The sequence below is a fragment of the Papio anubis genome, chromosome 6, assembly GCF_008728515.1.
Source record: "Papio anubis isolate 15944 chromosome 6, Panubis1.0, whole genome shotgun sequence".
Lineage (NCBI taxonomy): Eukaryota > Metazoa > Chordata > Mammalia > Primates > Cercopithecidae > Papio > Papio anubis.
Genome location: NC_044981.1, coordinates 159,940,128 through 159,960,027, shown reverse-complemented (window position 1 = coordinate 159,960,027; position 19,900 = coordinate 159,940,128). Strand labels below are relative to the sequence as shown.

The 19,900-nt window shown below is 35.5% G+C and overlaps 1 protein-coding gene across 1 annotated transcript in view; it reads right to left on the bottom strand.

The window, feature by feature from the left end:
* QKI (QKI, KH domain containing RNA binding) overlaps positions 1 to 19,900 on the bottom strand; it is a 162,949-nt gene that overhangs the window by 123,208 nt on the left and 19,841 nt on the right. Inside the window, 1 exon segment of the mRNA XM_003898381.4 lies at positions 487 to 629. Within this exon segment, the coding sequence (XP_003898430.2) occupies positions 487 to 629 (143 nt within the window).

The following is a 19,900-nucleotide window of genomic DNA, read 5'->3' as shown; positions in this document are numbered from 1 at the left end:
CTATTTGCAAGATGTTTATAGAGAATAGTTGAACAATGGACTAAGATGGGGGGAAATCAGACTACAAACAGTGGTTTCAATAAAAATTTTAGAGCTGAAAGGAACCTTGTAGTCCAACACCTTCATTTTACAGAAAGAATGCTGTGGCCCAAGCTGTGGCTTCTTGAAGGTCAGATTAAAGATGAGCAGAGTTGTGGTTGGTGCTCTGTGACAGTCAGGCCAGAGTGCTTTCCACAATTCCTCATTCAGTTTTGAAACCCAAGAGTCTATACCATGTGCATTTCCAAAGTGACATAGCAGCAATCAAATGGAAACATATTTAGAAAGAAACTTTTTAAATTATCCATGCCAAATTATTCACACTTCAGTTGATGACTGCATTTTTTTAAAGTGGCTAATAATGCTTAAGTATTTACCACCAAATGTATCTCTTCCCAAAATATGTGAAGCAGAACAAAATTGAATAAAACAACAAAATATACTTACATCTGGGTATTCTTTTACAGGCACATAAAGTTTCTCTTGTAACTGAACAATAGGTCCCACAGCATCAGGCAATTCTGCACTCCTTTTCTCTGTACTGCCATTTAATGTGTCATTGTACATGTCTTTCCGTACTCTGCTAATTTCTGTTAAAAGTAAAAATTTTAAATGTGTTAGACAAAAAAAATATTCTTGCTAGTCCAGGGGAAAAAGAGAGGGCAGGGGAGGTTTCATTGATAAAGCGTTAAAACTCAAATAAAGAGCTCCTGGCCTATTCTGTCATTCTCTGGATTAAGCCCATGTTTAACAGGACTACAGCCTTAATTAATTTCTACCACAAACCAATTTTTATACCAATCAAATAACATATCTTATTAAATTAACTTCAAAGCCCAAGCTCCTTCCTAACCGGTATAATATGGACTTGTTAGTTTATCTAATTTTTCCAAATCTAAATGAGGCCAGTCATTCCAAATGATAGCTTCAGTAAACAACTATAAGAATGCCTGTCAGACAAAACTAATACCAAAGCCTCTTTTGTACTTCAGAACTAATCTGTCTGAAGGACATTTAAATGGGACCACTTCGATTATTTTTAGATATCTTTAGAATACCCAAACAGAGATGTTCAAAAGACAACAGACTGCAAGTTCAGCAGAAGTCTGAGTTTCATATACAAATCTAATGGTTAAAGCTATCAGAAGAGACGTCTTAGAGCAAGTAACGGGAGAAAGAAGGACGGAATGCACTTGAGAAAAAGGAAGGGGTAAGGAAAAGAAGATCCAAACCAAGAAGAAATGGAGGTAGGAAGGAGAACTAGAGAAGAGGGGTGTTATAGAAGCTAAGAAATGACAGATTCAAGGACAGGGTGATCAACAGTATCAAATACTACAAAAGAATGTAAGATAAACAGCAAAAGATGGTACCTTGGATTTGACTATAAGCCACTGGTGATCAGAGAAGTTTCAAGGGAAAAAGATGGTAACAGATCAAACTACACTGGGTTAATAACTGAAATATTAAATATAAAAAGAGGAAGTAGTGATACCTAAAATCAATGACCTGTTTTTAAAAACCTGTATTACTGTTCTTGGATATACATACACATTTTTTTTTAAGTAGGCGAATTCTATTTTAATGAGCCGAGTACTATAAAGAAAGCAGATCCTTTCAAAAATTACTAAGCTTCTAGTATGCACCAGAAGACAGGCTCCTGTCCATTGGAACATACTGCCTAGTAAGAGTTGTCATTATTAAGGTTAGCCGGATGCATATGTAATGTCTCTCTATCCTACAGACTGTGTCCTCCTTGGGAGAAAGGCTTGCATCCATTAGTATTTAAAAATAAAATGTCTTTTATTTTTTAAATGTATTTTGTATGCTTTCCAAACATGGGGAAGTTCAATCTATTGACAGTTCCTTAGGAACTATCAAATATGAAGGCACTCTTTAATTTTTCTAACTAGTTATTTAAATCAGTTTTGGTTAAATAAAATGCAACACAGCAAAAAGGCAGGATCAAAGCTATTCTTACGCAGTTATAAAATCTTAATCAATTAAAAAAGGCACTGTAATACATTTTCTGCTTCAGTGATACCAATATTCATTTTATAACAAATTTTATCTCTTAAATAACAATTTGCTTATTAAAGCTTACCAAATGCTTTTCTCTGAATAGCAAATAAAATCAACAAAAATCAAGAGATTACTTTGGATTTGACTACATGATACGGGCAGAATTTTATTATTTCCTAAGGTTCTTTTTATACTTCTAGCTTTATAATTAAATCTTTCCTAAAAATGTCCAGTATCAAATTGGTGTTTATCTTAAATTAGCATATGACAGCAATTCTCAAATCAAGTTTTCAACAACCAAATAATAATTTAAACACAAATGCTCATTTACATAATTTATATAACTACAGCAAGTAATTAACCAAGGGGCATTCGAAAAATTTAATCTAATTAAAATCACACATATATCCTTTAGCCAGGTCTCTGGACAATAAAGCACTTTGCGTATAATTATCATTTAAATATCTTCTTCAGAAACTACCTATTCTTACTATATAGTTAGCATCACGCCAATATCAAAGCCTGAGAATAACAGCAGGAAAGAAAACTATAGATAAAATTTGCCTAAAAATATAGATGCAAACATCTGAAATAAACAGAAAAATAAAAATGCACTAAGACATAGTAGAATTTATACCCTGAGTGCAAGAATAGTTCAATATTGAAGAATCTACTATTATAAGTAACCATAGTAATATAATAAATCTAGGGAAGAACAGTGACTTTCCAGGTAAACAAATTTATCAAACTTAAAAAAAAAAAAAAGAATCTATTGCAAATTATCAAAAAATTCATATAAGATGACTAGATTAAAAAATATATAAATGTGCCAGGTGCAGTGGCCCATGCCTGTAATCCCAGCACTTTGGGAGGCCGAGGCAGGCAGATCACTTGAGGTGAGGAGTTCCAGACCTGCCTAGCCAACATAGTGAAACCCCGTCTCTACCAAAAATATAAAAATTAGCTGGGCATAGTGGCGGACGCCTGTAATCCCAGCTACTTGGGAGGCTGAGGCAGGAGAATCACTTGTACTCAGGAGGTAGAGGTTTCAGTGAGCCAAAATGGTGCCACTGCACTCCAGCCTGGGCAACAAGAGCAAAAAATTGTCTAAAAATAAATAAATAAATAAATAAAGCATAAAACCAACAGTCCTCATACATGAGCATCTATCTGGTTAGAGAATACAATTCATTTACCACTTAAGTTGTACGTTTATAAATACCTATGCGACTGATTAATAACACAAAGTTCCATGAGATTCTATTACCCAGTGTGTCCCCAGGTGCCTGGAACACAGCTGGCCCTCAATAAATACCTGGTGGAGGTAAACAAAGGGAAGAATGCTGGGTTTCTGCAGCATTAAAGTTAAACAAGTCATGGTTCCAGCTCTCAAAGAACTTACTCTAATAAGGAAGACAGATAAGTCTTTTTACCATCTTTTTTTCAGTCTCTAAGATATATCACTCAATTTCATAACAGAACACCAATTAATGTACAAGGTAGTAATGATGGGAATGAAAAGGTGACCAAGACATAGTTCCGGTCCTCAAGGGCTTTATAATCTTATTCACTGTTGAGTTTGGCCAATTATTATAAACAGGAGAAAAAAAGGTAGAAAATCACCAGCACTTCCTCTGTGTTACTCAGAACAAGTTCTGATTCCAGTTCTAACAGTAACTGTGATTTTAGACAAGTCCCTTTCTTACAACCTCTCTGTGCCTGTGCTTCATATGCTTACTCAATAAATGAACTGAATCCATTGGTTTCCAATCTTAGTATGCAAGAGCCCATTTATTCTTTTCCTCCGTAATCCTGTTTTTAAAAGTTTTGTCTTTAAAGCTTTCCATTTGTAAGTCCTGGCAATCAGAGCTTCTGCGAATGTTATCCTAGCAGGAGGATACAATTATAGCCAAACTACTATAGAAACATGCAACAAGTATGGGTTTGGGAAATGCTTTAGTCCTTTTGTAAGTAACAGCTTCACAGGTGTTCTCATGAAACATAGGAATTCTTCTTAATATGTTGTACACATTATTTTGCTGTATCAAACATTATGACACTCAAATGCCCCACCACCGCGCTACCTTCATCAACCCGCAGCAGTTGTTCAGAGAACTAAACATTCGGAACAGTTTGCTTAATCACACGTAGTACAAAAACTCTCCCAACATGAACTCCAGGCATGTATTTTCTATCTAAATATCCCCAATATCAAGATAAATTTTTAGGTATCTCTAAAGATCTTAAATATTATAAATTTGTTTTAATAAACCAAAATCTGCTCTCCTAAAATTTCTACCACTGGCCACCACTCAGCAGCCCCACAAACATTTGAAAAATTCTAAAATATCTAAGTGTCCTCTTCCCTAAACCAACGACATGGGAGGCTGTTTAGACGAACTCTGTTTAGACGAACTCTGATTTGTCTAGGTCCCTTTTAATATGTAAAACCCTACATTGTACACAACATTCCATAATGACCAACGGGTAAGGCAACTGAGGTTATCAACTTCTAGTCCCAAACCCTGCCCTGTCCATAATCACTGTTTAAGAGCTGATGATGCTTAAGAATATCTTTGCTGACATTTTGCTAATGGTGTTAAGACAAGTCTCTACCATTCCATAATTCTACATCTGTTTTTTAGACACCAACAAAAGATTTCAATTTTTTTTTCCTGGATATTTTCTGCAACACATACCCCTTCAGCAGACTGACACTAATCTATCAGCTGATACTCTTTAAGCATGAATAGTCTCCGAGTCAAGAATCCAACTAACTGCAACTTTATAGAGCACACATTTCTTTGGCCCAGATCCCAAAATACAGGCACACCTTGGTGAAGAGTGAAACATCGTTTCAAAAATAAATAAATAAATAATACATACTCTAGTAACTTGCTTTTTAATCTAGTTGCTCTCTGTACCTTGCGAATTTGGCCTCTTAAAAAGAGCACAGTGAAGTTAAATTCCATGGGTTGTTCTTAGCTCAAAAATAACTTTTTTTCATCAACTACTTGATGAAATCCAAAGCTACAACGGGACCAGAACCTCCTTGTGGAGCCACCAGTTTAAATAGGAAATCATCTGTTTAGGAATCTACAGGTTATGCCATCAAGTTCAGAATATACATTTTTCAAGTTTTGGGAGTACTTGCCTTTACAGAACTTAGGCTCCTCCCATTTTCTACAATCTTTTGAATTTACCTTTTTTTTTTTTTTTTTCCCAAATTTCACTATGCTGAAAACTATTGTGTAGGCCTGAAAACGTGTTACTACTTACTGTCTCATTACATTTCTCTGCTTTAATTATCTTGATTTTTTTCTTTTCCAAACTAAGGTTCAACTGTCAGTTAATTCTGCTCCGATGTCACTGCACAGTTCTGTTTCATGTGACCTTTACTCCTTTTTCTTTCCCCTTAATTCACCCAACTATGGATTTCGCTAAAAGGTTTTAAAGTCATTCTTATGTTTCAACAGCCTCAGCTCACGTTTGTCTTTGGCTTTTCCATCACCACTACTCTTTTATTGCATCCAAATTATTGTACATGTACTCTGCCACTTTTGTACACATCCTTTTAATATCTGAATTACTGGGCCGGGCGTGGTGAGTCACCCCTGTAATCCCAGCAATTTGGGAGGCCGAGGTGGCCAGATCACTTGAAGTCAGGAGTTCAAGACCAGCCTGGCCAACATGGCGAAACCCCATCTCTACTAAAAATACAAAAATTAGCCAGGTGTGGTGGCAGGCACCTGTCATCCCAGCTACTCAGGAGGCTGAGGAAGGAGAATTGCTTAAACTCGGGAGGCAGAGGCTGCAGTGAGTTGAGAACGTGCCACCGCACTACAGTCTGGGTGACAGAGTGAGACTCCATCTCAAAAAAAAAAAAAAAAAAAAAAAAAATATATATATATATATATATATATATGAATTATTGGATTTAACTAACAGATCAATCACTCTGAAAAACTAGAACACTGGAATTAAGGACAACAGGAAAAACTGTTAAGAGAATAAAAAAATATGGCATGAGAAATCTTACAGCATTTAGCAGTCATTTCCCGAAATATATAAATACATAGCTAAGGCTGTGTATAAAATCAATACTGCAATGTTGGAAAGCCAAAGAATCAAATACAGCTCTACGTTACTTTCTGGTTTATAAATTTTTCAGCAAATTTAAACTAAGAAAATGAAAATTAGGAAATGAAACATGAAAAATATTTACTAACTCAATCATAAGCAACAAAATATTAATGAAAAGTAAAATTCAAAACCAAAATGCATCAAAGAATTACTTTCAGGATTTGTAAAAAAACGAAACAGTTTTAAAACACTGAAGAAAACCTCACATAAAATGCATCTTACACTTAGTGTTGTGGTAGCTGATTCAACTGCTCAGCCTGCAATGCTGATGTTATAGACACATATATTTTTTCACTGGGTATCTATCCGCTGTTTCTTTGTACATTACATTTGAATCCATCAACAAAATTTGCCTTATCATTGTACTAGAACAGGAGCTAATAAAGGAATAAAAAGGTTACTGTGTCGTCTGACCATAAATGTGCTTTTCAAATTTAACATTTTCCATTAACTTATGGAAAATCCTAGTTGTCAGTAAAATGACAACTATATATAAACACATATATAATTTTATATACATAGTATAAATTTTATGAGGTAGCTTAAAATGACTGCTTTCATCTGAAGCTTAAATAGGCTCCAGTATTTCCACACTGTCTGCAATCCCTACCTCTTGCTAGACATTAAAGTAGTACACTAACACAAAGAGCAAAGTAAGATTTAATTATTTTAGGTCTTAATAACAAATACTTGTTTTTATTTATATAATACTCATTAAATCTTAAAACAATAATTATTAGTAATCTATTTAAAACTGAAGAACAACTGCCACTTCATAAAAAGGTGGCTGTTATGTAACCTCACGTATTTAGGATTAACAACGATCTCTTCTGTAAAAAGAAACAAACTTTAATTAAGGGTTGACTAAATACAGAGAAAGTTTTAAAGTAATTTTTGAGCTAAGAACCCATGGAATTTACCTTCACTGTGCTCTTTTTAAGAGGCCAAATTCACAAGGTACAGAGAGCAACTAGATTAAAAAGCAAGTTACTAGAGTATATATTACTTATTTATTTATTTATAAGACAAAGTTTCACTCTTTTCACAAAGGCTAGAGTGCAATGGCACAATCTCAGCTCACTGCAACCTCCGCCCCCTGGGTTCAAGCAATTCTCCTGCCTCAGCCTCCCAAGTGGCTGGGATTATAGGTGCCCGCCACCACAGCCAGCTAATTTTTTTTTTTTTTTTTAAGTAAACATGGGGTTTCACCATGTCGGCCAGGCTGGTCTTGAACTCCTGACCTCAGGTGATCCACCCGCCTCGACCTCACAAAGTGCTGGGATTACAGGCATGAGCCACTGAGCCGGGCCTAGAGTATGCACTATTAAGTGAAATGTGTTTTGCTTACTCTAACAACCAAATAAATCCAATTTAATTTCAAAGCGACCGCTTTCAAACTGGCAAGAAAAAAAAAACAAAAAAACCCAAGCTATCAGTAACTCTCTAGATGGAACCTTATTCCAGGGGTTAAATTGTACTCTGTACTTCACAATTCTAAGTTCAAAAACAAAAACTACAAAATTAAATTAATCATAACTCCTCTTTGTATTACCAAAATTAACAATGGTCCAAAATTGTCAATAAATTTCACATGCAAAAATTCGAAACAGCAAAAACCTTGTAACAATGTTAATTCGATTTCCCTAATTGTTCTCAGCAGCAGTTCTGTATTACAGAAGTACCTAACAGTAAGTTGCACATGTTCCAGGGGTTATAGAAAAGAACCTCTATCATACCGATCAAATTTATACTTAAGTATACATTTTTTTGGTAAACACAACAAAGACGAAAAAGATACAACTATTAACAGTAATCATCTCTGGGAGATGAATTTACAAGGACTATTTAGCTTTCATGTTATTATACAAATTTTTCTTACAATAATCACCTATTAGGAGAGTAGAAAGCAGAAAGCTTATGTCAAAACACTGCAAGCATGGGATTGCCTATATAAAAACAGCATAATAAAGACGTTATAATTCAGTGCCTCCCAACTCTAAAAATAAAGCGATCTAGTTCTTTTTTACGTGACTCAACTGGTCTTCACCAGAATCTGAAGGAGGATATATTACAATACCCTTTTTACTGTCCTCCCAAAATAAAAAGAAAAAACAACTAATGCTCAGTGATTAAAGAATTACAAATATCGTTATGTTCTCACTCATACATGGGAGCTAAAAAAGTTAGCTCATAAAGGCAGAGTAGAATTATAGATACCAGAGGCTGGGAAGGATGAATGAGTAGGAGAACAGATGAAGAGAAGAACGTTAATAGGTACAAACATATAATTAGATAAAGGTATGAATTCTACTGTTCAACAGCAGATTAGAGTGACTATAGTTAACTAATATATTGTATATTTCAAAGTAGCTAGAAGAGAGAACTTGAATTATTCCCAACACACAGAATATAATAAATACTCAATGTGATGGAGACCTCAAACACTCTGACTTAATCATTATACACGCTATGTAGGAAAAAAATCACATGTACCTCGTAAGATGTAAAATATGTATCAATAAAAATAAAGAAAAGGTAAATCAAAAAAATAAAAGAAATTGGACCAAGTCACAGCTAGTCTAACCTGCTTTACTTAGAGTTTCATAGAGGATTTCCTGGCACAAGAAACTCTTAAAATTCGTTTTAAGAAACGGTAATTAGAGAATGGAAATAAAATGGAACAAGTCACCTTTTGATGTATTGCTGGCTGTACTATAATAAGTGTAGACCAGTATGTTCACTGTTTTAATAGTGAGTGAAAAAAAGTCTTTTCAGCCCTTTCTTTCACTCCATTTTAACAAAACACAGTTCTGTGGATGAACTCCAGGTCTAGGTTCCTAAAGTGACATCCTGAATGAATAAATGGATACTGCCGGTAGACAGAGAAAGTAAAATAGGTCACTGAAAAGAACAGAACAGAGTGTGGGACTTGGTGGGGAGGTCCTTCATTTACTTTTGAAAAACCAGTTACTTAATTGGATAGGCAGCCTTTCTCATTTAAATTGACTTTTGTTTCAACTTACCAAAAAAGAGTTTACTTTTAAACCTGTTTAGCTTTACACATTAGTATTTAACTATTATTTATTTAATAGAAAATGTTGTCTTCTGGTCATGTTGTTTCTTAGAATACTCAGGGGAAGCCAGTCCCTATCTACATAGTCACTGTATTAAAATGTAAATTTAAATCTAATGGCGAACTAGTTAAGACCTTTTAATGAATATCAGAAGAAGATGCAACAGTAAGCTGGTTCAATATCATCAGCATCCAGGTAAAAAGAAATACCTGAGAATCTAGCAATTATTATTAACAACTCTTTTCCCAATCCTTTTCATATTTCTGAAAGAATAAAAATAAACTCTTAGCAATGGAAATGGGTACCCAAGATAACAGGGATATAAGAAAATGTACTCTTACAAGTCTCTGAATTTTGAATTATCTCAATGTATTAACTTTTCAGGAACTTTTCTTAAAAGTGTTTACTTATATAGTGATAATAATGAATTACAACCCATAAGAAAAGATATAAATAACTGAATAAATAAATACAATGGGGAAAGGAGACAGATCTTCCTTAAAGAATTTTAATTAGTAACAATCAATGCAGACAAAAATCATTCAATGAATGCTAAATTAGTGAGCAAAAATATGAAAGGATAGCTGTACAGTTTCAGAGTATCTCCCCTTGAAGGCATTCATTAATGACTAAGGAAAAAGGAGAAACTACAGTGGAGAAATCTGACAGACATCACCTTAACCAACTAATCAAAGTCAATATCACCAGTATTATGACATATACCCCACAGCATGATCCACTGAGATGCGCACAACAGCGCTTGTGTGTGATCGTTTTGCCAAAAATGATCCTCATTCTAATCATGAGAACACACCAAACACACCCAAATTCAAGAACATTTTTATAAAATAACTAGCATTCTTCAAAAGTGTCAAGGTCATGAAAGAATGTGAAATGGAAACAGATTGGAGGAAACAAAACAGACATTGCTACTAAATGCAGTGTGGAATCCTGGACCAGAAAAACCAAATGAGTAGGAAAACAGGTAAAATTTGAGTACGATTTGCATATTAGTGATAGTACTGTATCAATACGCATTTCCTGCTTCCCATAACTATATGATTTTATGAGTTGTTAATGCCCATATTATTTTTTTCCACTATTATGTAAGACTAAATTTATTTTAAAATAAAGAATTAAAATTTAAACAGTGATCCTGGGCAACACGGCAAACTCCATCTCTACAAAAATTAACCAAGTGTGGTGGTATGCCTGTAGTCCCAGCTACTCAAGACTGAGGTAGGAAGATCACTTGAGCCCAGGAAGTAGAGGCTGCAGTGGTCCATGATCACCCCACTGCACTCGCCTGGGTGACAGAGCAGGACCTTGTTGCAAAAATAATAATAATAATTAAAAAGTGTTTGCTTTGGACTTTGGGGTTATTTATTCTAATGAGGGAAGGGGGGAAATAATTGTGACAAAGTATGAAAGCTGTGAAAAAAGATAAAGAAATCTGAGGGAAAAAAAATCACTCAAAATAGTATCTTCCACGGTTTAAACAATGCTAAAAATTTAATTATACATATTTGCTTTCTTCAAATAAGCAATCATTACTAATCATCCAAAATATGCGTTAAATGTAAGCGCTTAATATGTTCGTTATTCTTCTCCAAAATAAATATCCACAGATAAAAGATCTAATGTTTAACCTCAACTACAGATGACTTTTCTTGCAAAAGCTTTGTAAATTTTATCTATAAATTTTAATTAGATTTTAATATACTGCTTTAAAAGAAAACACACACACTTTAAACCTTCCTTAAAGAAGGTAGAGAAAGATTACAATCCATAAACAATGACCTTTCCATAAAAAGCCTATCTTCCTAATACATGCGGTAAAGCAAAAAGCACTGGCCTTGAGTTTACACAACCTGGATTTTACTCCTGTTTCCCAGGCATGATTTAGCTGAGCTGTGTGCCTTCGAACTGAACCTTCTGGGTCTCATTTTCTTCATCTGCAAAATAAGCACGTTAGACCACATCATATTTATAGCTTGTATCTGCCCTAAAATGCATCTCCTTGTCTTCTTACAGAGAAGTCCATTTTGTGCTCCTTCTGTACTGACCTCCCATAGGCAAGGGCTGTATATACTCAATGACTGGTTGAGAATGCCAGGCCAGTCAATCCTACTCCTGCCAGAACTACATATTCTAAAATGTCTTAAACTACTACTGGCCACCAAAATTTACTTTAAATTACATCCTCGTAAAGCATCAAATCCTCATGTGATCAGATTCCTCCACATTTGTTCTTGAAGAAGTGGGGAAAGGTCTGTACCTATGTATTTTGCCCTCTTGAAGCTCCAAATCCCTTAGGGCTTTAAAAGGAATTTGGTAAATCAGAGTGAAAAAGAAACAGATGCTCCAAAAATTCTGAAGGAGTTACGTCTGTGTAGGAGGTAGGGGTAAACTGGTTTTTCCTAGGTAATAATTCATTTGATTTTTAATTAACCTTTTCGATTGTATTCAAAGTTTCACCTAAGTTCAATACAGCTAGAACCTAAGGTTTATAATCATGTAGCATAGGTTTACCTTAGTATCACCTTAATTCCATAACAAAGCAACTACATGTCTGTCACTTCATGACATTTTTAGGAAAGAAAATACATGTCAAAAGACATTCACAGGTGTTGTAAGAGAATTCTCTCATACTATGAAAAAGCCAAGAGGAGCTGCTGTTGCTGCTGCTGTTGTTTTGAGACAAAGTCTTGCACTGTAGCCCAGGCTGGAGTGCAGTGGCGCAAGCTTGGCTCACTGTAACCTCTGTCTCCTGGGTTCAAGGAATTATGTGCCTCAGTCTCCCAAGTAGCTGGGAATACAGTCACCCGCCATCACGCCAACTAATTTTTGTATTTTTAGTAGAGACAGGGTTTCACCATCTTGGCCAGGCTGGTCTTGAACTCCCGACCTCGTAATCCACCCGCCTTGGCCTCCCAACATGCTGGGATTACAGGCATGAGCCACCACACCCAGCAAAGAAGAGTTTTTTAAAGGCTTAAGAAACAATCTACACAATATTCCAAAAGAACCTCTACAGCAACCACTGACATTGAATTAGAAAGAAAAATAAAACTTCAGCAAAAATATCTTGGTCTGTAACAAGAGCAACATATTACAGTGCCTTCAAATGTCAAAGTAATTGGTATTGAAAACAGTATTTTAATATGGTAAGCAATATGATCTCCTTTAATTAAACCACAGTTGGTTTACTTTACAAAGATTCAGAAAATCTAAGTTATGTCATGCTACTGGCAAATCTACATTTACTACTTTTTTACTGCCTCTTCGAGTGTACATTCTATCATATAACATTCTTGGGGCCGGGCGCGGTGGCTCAAGCCTGTAATCCCAGCACTTTGGGAGGCCGAGACGGGCGGATCACGAGGTCAGGAGATCAAGACCATCCTGGCTAACACGGTGAAACCCCGTCTCTATTAAGAAATACAAAAAACTAGCCGGGCGAGGTGGCGGGCGCCTGTAGTCCCAGCTACTCGGGAGGCTGAGGCCGGAGAATGGCGTGAACCCGGGAGGCGGAGCTTGCAGTGAGCTGAGATCCGGCCACTGCACTCCAGCCTGGGCGACAGAGCGAGACTCCGTCTCAAAAAAAAAAAAAAAAAAAAAAAAACATTCTTGGAAAGCAAATTTAATCAGTTTTTCAATGGAGAACACAGCACTCTGTGTTGAGATTATAAAAGTATAACTGATTAGAATAGAAGCTAAATACTGTATTTAAAATACATATATTACTAATACAATCCAACAAAAACCCTGGTAAAGGACATTCCAGACCAACCCTCCACACTGAAATCCTATCACCAACTCCCTTCTCAACCTATTTGACACATTCAAGACCAAACTCCTAGGCCTTCCCAAAAACTTGTTCCTCCTGATCTTGGACAATGGCACAATGTCAAGTCCATTCTCACACTTCATACTCCATCCACTAGCAAATACTGTGTACTCAACTTTCAGACTATATCCCCAATTTTACTTCATCACCACAACCCCTAACATCACAGCTCCAATCACAATCATTTCCTACCTAATCTTAACCTAACTGATCTACCTGCCTCCACCACCACCTTGGTCAGTCTATTCTTCATTCTTTGGAGTTAGCCTGCTGAAATCCAAGTGAAATGTCACTCTTCTGCTCAAACTATTTGGTTTCAGGACTCCACTCTCTAAAAATTAATTGGAGGAGTCCAAAGAGATACTTGTTCATGAAAGTTGTATCTAATAAAACTTACCGTACTAGAAATTAAAACTAAAAATGTTTAAATTATTTTTATTCATTTTAAAATATGAGTAAACTTATTACATATTAACCAGAAACGCACATTTTACAGAAAATAACATATTTTCCAACTAAACAAAAGAAATTACTGAAAAAGTCAATTTTATACTTTTGCAATCTTTTAAATGTCTGTTTATTGAAGACAGCTAGATTCTCTTATCTCTTGAATTCAATCTGTTGCAATATCACATAGCACGCAGTCTCTGGAAAACTCCACTGTACATTCATATGTAAATGCTGGTGAAAATGGCAAATAACATCTTATTATCACAAAGATAGTCTGATTTCACCGATTCCCTAAAAGGATGCCCAGACCCACTGCTCTAATAATTTCCCATCTCAGTTGGTATAAAAGCCCAGGTCCTCACAAAGATAAACAATAGCCGACAGCATCCACACAGGCTCCCCTCCCTTGTCCTCACCTCTAGTCTCCTTAACCAACCTAACCTCTGTCCCTGGCTACAGTCCACACAAGGAATTGCTAGTCCTGCCCTCAAGGTTTTGCACTACCATTTTCCCTGCCTTGGAAAGCTCTTCCCCAGAAAGCAGTATGGCTCACACTAACACCTCCGTCAGATCTCTGCTCCAATTTTTCAAAGAGTCCAACCTTGATCTTCCTATTTTAAATGGCAACTTGCCTCAATCCATAGGAACACTCCAGATCCCCTTTATCCTTCAATTTATTTCTATAATTCATATTTCCGAATACGTTACTGTACTTGTTTATTGATTATTGCCTGTTGACATTAGAATGTTAACTGAGAGGGCAGATGGCTGTTTTTGCCCTTTGCTATATATGTAACATCTACATCATTGGATTAAAAACACCTTTTGAACAAATATTAGGACTATTAGCACAAAAACATGCAAAGCTACAAAAACATTTCTTATAACTTCACTCAAGCACTAATATGGCATCTGCTCGACAATTCTAGCTAGCTTACTCCTCTTCCCTTTAAAGTAATATAAATGCACAGTGCTCTTCTGCAAATGGCTTGGTCTCTTTATTCTGGACATGTGAAGTTTAGAACACTTTGCTAATAACATATGTTCATTACATCAATGCTACATTCTTCTAGTGTATCTTACATCAGATGAGAAAATAAAATGTACAGGCATCTAAATATATGATTAGTCTTGACTTTAAGAAAAAAAACCTAGCCAATAAGGAAAAGGCTGCTCCTGCCAGGATTGCACAAAAGGACTGCAATCATCCACTCCTAATGAGCTTTATCACAACCCTATACTCACAGCCAGCACAGTCCTGATTAACCCTGTACTCAAAGTATATTTAGTAAAAATATGTTCAGAATATAATAAAAGCTTTCTAATTTTCTAAAAGAAAAACTTAACAAAATTGAACTGACCTGAATAAAGTATAACCTGTGTTTAAAAAAGACTGTCTTATCAATGATACAATATAATGATTTTTTCATATATGCATTCAACAACTATGTATTTTACACCTACTATGTACTAGGCACTGGCCAAGGCCCTAGGAATATAGTCATGTGCAAATACAGACATGGTCCCAGTTCTATAACAACTAAATGAACAAAAACTATAGTTGAAGCAGAGTAGCAAAATATGACCTCTTAAAAGAAACCTCTAAACATACTTCACAACACAAAGAATAATTTTACCTTTTATTGAGTTTCTATATCTCATAATCATCCTATAACTTAAAATAAGGAAGTTATGCCAATATTAAAAGCATTATGTTGGATTCTATGGTCATTCAGTCTATATGGCTAGGAGATACAAATCCAGAATTCAGAATAATGAAGTCTAACATCTTTCCACGTAAAGAGCCTCCCCAAGAACTCTGTGGTGGAAGTCAGCATTTTATCACAGTATGATCAGGTAGATTCCCTTACAGGTAAGTAGTATTTTCATCTTCATTTCATAGTTAGGAAAGAGAGATTTGGGGATTAAGTACTTTCACCAAAGACCACATAAAGATGAAAATCTAGCTCTGACTCCAAAAGCTGTATTATTTTACTCATACCATTTGGCCTCTCCAGCACTACTGCTCCATCCCCAAAGTTAAATTTGGTTGCTGCTACAGTGAGTGATCATGATAGTGGGAAAAACAGTGATGACAGATGGTAAGAGCTAGATAGAGAAAAGGGAAAAGATGGGGCAGTGAGTAGAAATTAGAACTATGAATAAAGAAAAGAACAAAAAAGTAGAGACATATACAATGAGGGGGGAAAGGAAATGGTATATTCAAATTAAAAGTGGAATGAAAATCAGACAAGACATTCTCATTTAAGCTTTTCACCATCCGTATTTACTCATCCATGAGGACTTCTAAGATTATTCTAGGCCAGGCGCAGTAGCTCACATCTGTAATTCCAGCACTTTGGGAGGCCAAAGCAGGCAGATCACTTGAGGTCAGGAGTTTGAGATCAGCCCAGCCAACATGGCAAAACCCCATCTTTACCAAAAATACACAAATTAGCTGGGCATGGTGGCACACACTCGTAATACCTGCTACTCAGGAGGCTGAGACATGAGAATTGCTTGCACTCTGGAGACAGAGGTTGCAGTGAGCCAAGTCACTGTACTACAGCCTGGGCAACAGAGTGAAATTCTGTTTCAAAAAAAAAAAGGATTATTCAGCAGGGCGTGGTGGCTCACGCCTGTAATCCCAACACTTTGGGAGGCCAAAACAGGTGGACCACCTGAAGTCAGCAGTTAAAAAGGATTATTCTAGAGCGAAACTTCTGAGTTTGATAAAATAAACTCTTTCACTTGAACAACAAATATTTGTAGGTGTCTGGCACGTAATAGATGCTCAAGAATCGGTTATTATTAATACAACTGTTCCTATCTTTCTATGGTATCAGACACTGTACTGGAGACACACTGGTAACCAACATGGCCCTTGTCCATGAAGACCTGGCAGTGGGCCAAGCTGTAGAGGTGAAAGAAGATGAAACTGATGATCTGAACCCGTGTAGGCCTAGGTTACTGTGCGTGTTTGTCTTCAACAGAAAGGTCTAAGAAGTAAAAATTAAATAGAAAATTTTAAAAACAGAAAAGAGCTTATAGAATAAGGATATAAAGAAAATATTTTTGTACAACTGTATAATGTATTTTTGTTTTAAGCTGTAATTGTAGTCAAAGATTTAAAAATTTTAAAAGTTTATAAAGTTATAGTAAGTTAAGGTTAATTTATTACTGAAGAAAAATATCTTGTATAAATTCAGTGCAGCCTAAGAATACAATGTTTATTACATCCACAGTAGTATCCTAGGACTTTCACACATTCACTCACCACTCACTCACTGACTCACCCAGAGCAACTTCCAGTCCTGCAAGCCCCATTTATGGTAAGTGCTTTATACAAGTATACCATTTTTCATCTTTTATACCATATTTTTACTGTACCTTTTCTATCTTTAGAATGTTTCTATGTTTACACAAATACCATTGTGTTATAACTGCCTACAGTATTCAGTACAGTAGCATGCTGTACAGGTTTGCAGCCTGGGAACAAAAAAGGCTGTACCATATAGCTGAGGTGTGTAGTAGGCTATACCATCTAGATTTATGCAAGTACACCCTATGACGTTCGCAAAAGAAGGAAATAGCATAATGATGCATTTATCAGAATCTATCACTGTCTTTAAGCAACGCATGACTGTGTGTGTGTGTGTGTGTGTGTGTGTGTGTGTGTCTGTATACATATCTTTCTCTTTAAAATAATAGTACTGGTCATCAGTATCATTATAAATGATGATGGTGATGTAAAATTATATATTCTGGAAATACTGTGTTCTGACAGATCTGAAAGATAGTATCTACTGATCTGATAATTATTTATCTGAAATCTGAAAATGGTCTTTTCCCAGACTTTGTAGGCATAAAGAATACTTAGAAAAGACACTTAACAAATGCTGTTTGCAAATTACTTCTCACGTGTAGATTTACTATACATAGTAAAAGGAAGGTAGAACGTAACAGCTTAACTTTTCCAACTCATTTTTCCTAAGTTCCTCCTTAAAATTCGACCATATAATCCAGAAAATCTTAAAAGCTACTCAAACACAAACCTCACAGTACATTTAGCTTATGAAAATGACCATCAAATACTTTTCCAACACTCTTTTTAAAAGGTCAGAACTTTTGCTTCCAGGATCTGACCTTTTTTGGCTTAACCACTTTTCCGGAGTTTAAAATTAGTTTAACCTCAAATGAATAATTTGAGGGATACAGAGATGGGAGGGGAGGGCATTTTAGCTTCTAATACATATTGGCATAAATTCAGAATGTATATTTGCATTACTGTAATGTAAACTCACATAACTGTAACTCAAACCCTAAAATAGTTATCTAAACAAAAACAAAAATTTGAAAAGCAGCACATCTGAAACTGTCAATGTGAAACAGCAACATTACTATGGCTAATTTAGCGATGGAACTGTTCAACACACGATTCTAAAATCCATTCACAACCACTCAAAAATCTCAATTCAGGTGTTTTTCAGACTCTGGCATAAACAATCTTGAACTAAATTATGGCTACATTTTGGGTGTGGATTTAAGCATGTAACAAGAAAAACTCTTTCTAAAAAGTAAATCACCACCAGTATCTATGGGAACTGAATTTAGTATCATCTCATAAACAAATTATTCAGCTAATTATACTTTCATAATCAATACACTAGAAAAACAGTAAAATTTTAATATAAGTACTATACATACACATACACCACTTATTTAAATTATATACATATATAGCTTACATATACAATGTATATAATGCGTAACATGAAGCTTATTCTAACTTACATAGAATATGTAAAATATGTATTCTAGCTTATATAGAATATATAGAATAAGCTTCATGTTATAACAAATTTTAGTTTTCATCTGAAAGTAAAAATAAAGCTTTCCTGGATCAGGAGAATTAGAGTTAAAATAATTAAACTACATCTCTCTCACAAAGGTTTTACCTCTGAATTCTCAACTTGCCACAGCTTCCTTTAGCCAAATAAAACAAATGACCAAGTATCTATGTCACCAATAAGGGAATAAAAGAGTTGATTTATTTTGAACTCTCCTTTTGATGCAAATTTAGAGATGGCTAAACATTCAAATGTATCTTCCACATCACATGCTCTTCTCCTATGAATGTAATCATTCTCCAAAAACTCTAGCTCTTAAAGTAATTTAGATGGAACTACTTTCAATGAAAAAGATAAAATTTACTGGTTCTTGCTTTAGCAAGAAAAGGAACACTTCTATTTCTTCTTCCTTTTTTTTTTTTTTTAAATGGAGATGGAGTCTGGCTCTGTCGCCCAGGCTGGAAAGCAATGGCATGATCTTGGCTCACTGCAACCTTGGCCTCCCAGGTTCAAAAGATTCTCCTGCTACAGGCATGCACCACCACGCCCAGCTAATTTCTGTAGTTTTAGTAGAGATGGAGTTTCACCATGTTGGCCTGGCTGGTCTTGAACTCCTAGCCTCAAGTGATCTGCCCACCTCGGCCTCCCAAAGTGCTGGGATTACAGGTGTCAGTCACCGCACCTGGCCTCTTCTTCCTTTTCATACCTTCAGTCTCATGACCACCTCAATAAGTTGTTCCCTGAATAGAGAATTTGTAAAACGTTTTTCTTGCTTCCTCCATCAAAATACTAAGCTTTCATACTTGCTTTAAACTAAACACTTCCACAATTCTATACCTAAAGAGAACAAAGATTTACCACAGCTATACCCTTTTTACGTAATGTACCATGTTGCCCAAAAATAGAGTCAAAGGAATCAGGGTTATGTATGGAAGCAAAATCTAATAACCTTCTAGAAGTAACACTTCTTGCCCTTTAAACCCAAGTAGTTTCAGTAAGTATAATGAGAAATGTTATTTTTATATTTTACATCAGCATTTTCACATTTTAAACATTTACCTTGCTTGGATGGGTAAATGTTTCCAATAGCCACAAATAATTCTCTGAATTTGGACATCAGCTATCTGTTAACAAGCATGTATACTGTGGGAGAGAACAGGCATCTCAAAATACACACTACAATGCACCTAAATTCTGGATTAAACACTTTAAATAGTGTGTACTGAATCAAGGGTTTGGTTATTCCTAAGAAATTACAAACATTAGTCGCTTGGAGTAAAAAATGACAAAAATCCAGATTTTCCCATAATAGAAATTTTCTACCATTCTGTGTTTAAATATTGTAATATAAATGGCTTAAATACAATAGAAAATAGTAAAGACTGATCATTTATATGACAAACATTCTGTCAATAGTGTGTTAATTATAAGCCCACATTTTAAGAATGCAGTTCCTCATATACACAGCAGAAACA